This window comes from Ipomoea triloba, chromosome 2 (assembly GCF_003576645.1).
Source record: "Ipomoea triloba cultivar NCNSP0323 chromosome 2, ASM357664v1".
NCBI classification, from domain to species: domain Eukaryota; kingdom Viridiplantae; phylum Streptophyta; class Magnoliopsida; order Solanales; family Convolvulaceae; genus Ipomoea; species Ipomoea triloba.
In genome coordinates, this window is record NC_044917.1 from 8,528,755 (window position 1) to 8,535,348 (window position 6,594).

General features: G+C 29.6%; 1 protein-coding gene across 1 annotated transcript in view; it reads right to left on the minus strand.

The window, feature by feature from the left end:
* Nucleotides 1-840: 840 nt before the first annotated feature.
* The window catches only part of LOC116009773 (MDIS1-interacting receptor like kinase 2-like), a 13,104-nt gene continuing 7,350 nt past the window's right edge, over nucleotides 841-6,594 (minus strand). The window contains exon 2 of the mRNA XM_031248902.1: nucleotides 841-1,861. Coding sequence (XP_031104762.1) covers nucleotides 1,074-1,861 — 788 coding nt within the window. The 3' untranslated portion in view covers nucleotides 841-1,073. The remainder of the gene's footprint in view (nucleotides 1,862-6,594) is intronic.

The following is a 6,594-nucleotide window of genomic DNA, read 5'->3' on the forward strand; positions in this document are numbered from 1 at the left end:
AATATGGACCTCACCACCTGCAAATCAATGAAATACCAAAACTAACTAAAAGTGGGGCAAAAAAAAAAAAAAAACTACTTGCCTTTTTTTTTTTTTTGAAAACAGCACTTGCCTAAATAAGTGAAGCTACATCGAAAAGTACAAAAGTCAAATTTTAAGGACAAGTTGCACGCAATGGGATAAAAGTCTACACTAGTTAAGTTGTGGCAGAATTAAGATATTGCAATTCAAGTTGCCTGTTTCGAATTTGCCTGCCCCCATGAGCGGATTTGAAATTCAATATAAATAAGAGTAAAGATGAAGTAGATAAATAAACAATACAAGAAATATTTACAAAGCAATCAAGTTCATACTTAGCGTATTTTTCAAATAGGATTTAGTCACTCCAAAGCCTTGTGCTCAAATGGCATGTAATAGCTCTCCCATACGGGAGGTCATGAGATTGTGTCTCAGTGGGAACAAGTAACTCTTTGTGCTTTCCAGGAGCGTTTCAGTTAGTGGATATATTAACTTTTATATTAATAGCCATAATATTATTATTATTATGAGCAAAAAATAGCTATTCCTTATGGGTTAGAAACCAAATAGCTAATACTAAGGGGGCCGAGGCCTTAGGAATGGTTATTCCTATAGCAAAGGGAGTAGCCTGTTCTGTAGAATATAATTCTATTCCAGCCTTGTCGGAAAAAAATGAACCAAACAACGGAATAGATTTATTCTGCAAAATGACATATCATTCTATTCCGGCCTTGTCGGAAAAAAAACGAACCAAACAGCGAAATAGATCTATTCTGCAAAATGACATCTCATTCTCAATGTATTCTACGAATAAACATCATGTAAGGGGTTTAAATACACGACTATATATTATTACAAAATATAAATTCAAACAAAGATTACAAGTGAAATATAATACAACATGAGAGTGTTAAAATATTAAATACATTCTTAAAATGCGAACAAAACATGAAATGCAAGTAGTCCAACACAATACAAAAGACATAGTAAACATTCTTCAAGAGTACACTCACACTCAATTATTCAATATAGGATATTTGAAATCACCTTTCTTTTTACTCAAGTTCTACCCTTTTCTCTAGGACTTGTGACCCATTACTTTGAGCATTTTCAGCGCGTTTTCTTCTCCTATATAAGTGGTAAACCTCCACAAATCCAAATAGAGCCATAGAAAGTGCTACAATAATTGGGATTACAATTATCACCACATGAACAAATTTCTTACCCTTTCTTGAAGAGTGAGAACTTTGACAAGGTTCAAATCCATCCATATTGCCACACAAACCTTTATTCCCTTCCAAAGTAGCATTCATATGTTTCATGAAATTTGGAATATGGCCCTCTAAGTTATTGAATGATAAGTCAACAAATGATATGTTTCTCAATTTCTCAAATCCTGTTGGAATGGGACCAGACAAACCATTCCAAGAAAGATTTAAGGTTAACAGGTGCCTGAATCCTCCCATATATTCTGGTATTGATCCATTCAACATGTTTTTAGACAAATCAAGATTTTGCAGAAAAGTCAGCTCTTCAAATTCTTTTGGGATTTCCCCAACTATGTGATTTTCTGAAAGATCAAGCCATGTTAGTTGAGTAATATCACCAATCTCTGGTGGTATAATACCAGAGATGTTGTTTCTTGAAATCCAGAGATTTGACAATTGTTTTGATGAGCCCCAATGTTTGGATAGCACTCCATGAAAATTGTTGTCACTTAGATCCATGAACTGCAAGTTTGGGTAAATGCCAAAAGCTTCAGAAATGTCTCCAGAGAATTGATTTTTGCTTAGTCGAACCCGAGTTAGACTAGAGCAATTTTTCAAACTTTTTGGTATTGGACCTGAAAGTAAAAGTACCAAATAGAAAATTGAGTTCGATATATAATAAATATGGGCAATAAAATTTAGATTCATTAAAAAAAATAATGACAATGACCTTAACAACCGGCCTGTTTGGTTCGAGGGAATTAGAATTCCACCTCCACCTAATTCAGACAGGGCTTGAAGGGGCTTGAATCTTACGACATGAAAATAGGGTTAAATGGGTAATTACGGCAAATTTTATTATAGACCATGCATCAAAATACATCCAGGCAGATAGTAAATCTTATGTATACAAATAGTGAACCTAGATTTACTAAATACGGAGTTAGGGATTCAACCTTTTGGAAGAAGATTTACTAAATGCGGAGTATTAGATTTCTAAAAGATTATTAATATTACTCATTATAACACATGCATTACACGATTAAACTAACGCTGAATATCTAAAATAAAATAAGTAAATAATAATATATTTTCTAAATATGAAATTTCTTTATCATAATATAAAATTAATTATTTTCAATATATATAATCAAAATGAGTATTTTAAACTTGTGATAAAAGTAGTAGTACAGATGAGTATTTTTGTAGATAGTTATTGTGATCAAAAAAAAAAATCATGTCCTTACAATTTCATATTAAATGTAATTAAGTATTATTAATAAGATTTCAATGACCACTGATGTGTTGGTAAAACTGAACTTCTTTTTTTAAATTGACATGTTTATAATATGCTTACTAATGTTGTTGAAGAATAATTAAAAGATTACCCAATGAAGTTATACAATATGAATTCATAGGTTTTTCTTGTGCATATGATTTAGACAGTAAATATTATTATATGTGACCACCTCCTCTTGCAAACTCTCATTGATATTTTAAAATACTATTTTTTTTCTATATAAGATTGATTAGATAATGAAATTTTTGTATTTAAATTCGTAAACTAAAGAGAAATTTTGGCTATGTTTGGCAAACCTAGCTGAAACGGTAGCTGAAAGCTGAAAAGTAGCTGAAAGCTGAAAAGCTATAAGCTTGAAGCTGAAATCTGAAGAGCTGTCAAGCTAGCTATTATGCTTAAAAGTGTTTGGTAAAATTAGCTTTTTGATAAGTTGATAAATGTAAAAAGACTAAAAATGACATCTTCATAAAAGTTGAATAGTTTTAAATTTAAATAGGTTTGTTTACATATTAAAATATAAAATAATGAAATCAATATAATTTAATAAAATATAAAGTAGGAACATATATTTGAAAATATATAAAGTAAAACAAGATGTTTATAATTTATAAAATTAGTTCACACAAAAATTATTGTTCAAACACAAATATCAAATTAAAATTACAACGAAACATATTGAAGAAAAAATGCCAAAAGAGTTTTAATTGGGAGGGATAAATGATGTCATTTATATAAAATAATAAGGATAAAGATGGAAAAAAGTTAAGAAGCTATTAGCTTATTTTTGAAAAGCTACCTAAAGTAGCGTTTCAAAATAAGCTCTTATTTTAAGCTACTAGCTTATTTTGAGAACATTACCAAACAAAGCTTATAGCTTATTAGTAGATTAAAATAAGCTATAAGCTCCTAAATAAGCTCTACCAAACACAGCCTTTGTCGTAGACATAGTAAATCAACTTGTACTAAAATTTATATTATAATTGAAAAAATATAATTTTGAAATAAAAAACTAAAATTTGTGCCATAACAAATAAGATTGATTTAAGCAAAGAGAATATAATGTACTTTTAGGATAATTATTCTATTATGACATTCAAATTCTTTTAGAGTGGCAATTCCAAAAATAATATTTTTCTGCTTTTTTAATGGTTGAAAGAAATAAATCAAATTAAATAAATATTATTATATTCTAATTATTACCAAATAGGAGAAAATAGATGAAAACTAATAGAAAAAAATAAAATAAAATAAAATGTCATGAGTTCCTCTTTTGTACAATAATTCAATTGTTATAATAATAGTAGTATAAAAATAAAATGCCTATTATTATTATTGTAATTATTAAAAAGTTGAAAATTAGTTTGTAATAAGGCAAATCAAGAATAATAAAAAGTTAAGGAATATCCCATTACCAAAATTTGTAAAAAAAGGGAAAAACAAGAAAGAAAAGAGGATAAACTTGAAAATATCGTATTAGTGTACAAGAATGAAATCGAAATGTAGAAGTTATCAATGCATATGATTAGACCAGCATATTTTATATACTCATTAGAACCTTAACAAGATGTTATTCGTGACAACTAGATACACTTTACAATAAATAAATAAATAGAGTGGTTGATAGGAAGAACAAAATTGTTATAGATATTGTAACGTGCATGTTAAATTTAAAAATTTTCTTAAGCCTTTTTGGGTGGAAGTTGTTGCTTGTGTTGTTTATGTGTTAAATAGGTATCCAACTAAAAGTGTTTGTGATAAAGACCAATAGTTATACCATGGGCACGGGTCCACCTTGCAAGATTATATTATGATTTGGTAATAATAATGACCCGTCTCATGAAATGATTGTTCAATTTTCTCTTTCTATAGATTGTGACTATATATTTTTTTTAGGGTGTTGCTATAGAAACTCATTAACTTAAAGACGATGGATGAAGAGATTCATTTTATTGAAAACAATGGTACTTTGAAATTAACAAAATTGTCGCTTGGAAAGAAGTTAACTAGAGTAAAGTGTGTCTACAAAACTAAGTACAAGTTTAATGATGAAGTTAATAATTTCTTTGTAGCAAAAGGTTACAAGCAAAAATCAAGTATTAGCTAGTTTGATGTTTTTGCTCTAGTAAATAGACTTGATGCTGTCGTGTGTTTATTTCTTTTACTACTCAAAATAATTGGGAAGTATAGCATATGAATGTTATGTATATTTGAATGGTTTTCTAGGAAAAGATACATATGTTGCGCAACCTATAGGGTAAGTGAAGAAAGGGGAAGAGAATATATAAAACTTATAAGTTGAAGAAAGCTCTATATAGCTTAAAACATGCACTAAGAACTTGCTCTATACATATTGTTATTATATTTTTGTCTTTATGTGGATGGTCTGATCTTATTTCCATTGGAATGAATTTGACACTAATCTTAGAATTCAAGGAGGCATTGATTAGCATATTTGAAATGGCATATATGGGCCTATTGTGCTACTTTCTTCGACTTGAAGTTACTTAGATGCATGAATGGTGGCATTTTTCTTTCACAAATATATATATATGCTTGTGATATATTGAAGAAATTCAGTATGAAGGATTCCAAGCATGCAAGGTTTTACTCTCATTGTTGAAAATATGAAGTTAGCTACAGACGTGGGTGGTAAGAATGTGAATGTTACATCTTATAAAAGCTTGATTAGGAGTTTGAGGCATTTAGTTGCTACAAAGCCATGTCTTTCTTTTTGAGTTATATTGATCAACAAAATCATGGAAGAACCAAAAGTATCAGGGTTGTAGCAAAGCAAATTCTGAGATATGTTAAAGGTACGAGTAATGATAGACATTTTTTTACTCTAATAAATTTATGAAACTTGTTGGGTACACATATAGTGATTGGGATGTAGATGTTGAGGCGCTATAAAAAACACATCAAGATATGTCTTCTATCTTAGCTCAACTATATTTTGTTGGTCTTCTAAGAAACAATATGTTGTAGCACTTTCAAAAGTAGTATAAGTGAAGTATATTGTACGTAGTAGCAAATTGTGTTATTTACACAATTTGGTTGAGGAAGACTTTGAAGTTTTAACAACAATCAAGATGCACCTACTACTATTTTTTGTGATACTAATAAGTTGATAATTTCATTATCAAAAAATCAAATCATTCAGGGCAGCAACAAGCATATTGATGTCAAGTATCAAAAAATCAAAGAGTCAATTATAGAAAAGTAAATAAACATTGAGTATTGTTCTATTAAATGTCAAGTTGCAAATATTTTTATGAAGCCAAAAGATGCAAACATTTCTCAGATTGAATAAACAAATTGGAGTGACCAATTTTTCCAACTCCGTTTAAGGGAGGCAATATAATAATAATAATAATAATAATAATAATAATAATAATAATAATAATCATGGTTGAAAAAATCGCTAGGCGCTCCCTAGGCGCTCGGGGAGTGCCTAGCGCCTAGGATGCCTAGCCGGGGATTAATCGGTGCCTAGGCGTCCGTGTATTTTTTTATTTTATTTTTTATTTTTTAAAAATTTGTTTAAGTATTTTTAACTTTTTAAAGACTAATAATTATAAATTATATAATACTTTAATAGTTAATACTAAAATATTAAATATTAACCTAAAAAATATCTAAAGTTTGTACAATTTAGGATTATTTCGCTCAAAACGATGTTGTTTTGATTGAAATAACCTATTAAAAAAAAAAGAACAATAGTTAATCGACCGACTAGAAGGCCTAGTCGGTCTAGTCGACGCCTAGGCGGTCAGCGCCTAAGCGGCCTAGGCGGTGCTTTGGCGGTCTAGGCGGAGCTTAGGCGGCCTAGGCAGTCGCCTAGCCGGCCAGCCGCCTAGACCACCATTTAATGTGATACACTAGGCGGTTGACCAGCGCCTAGCGCCTAGGCGGGGATTAATAGGCGCCTGGACGGGATTTTTGCAACACTGATAATAATAATAATAATAATAATAATAATAATAATAATAATAATAATAATATAAAAAATTCATATATATATATATATATATATATATATATATAATTTAAAAAAAAAAAAAAAAAAAA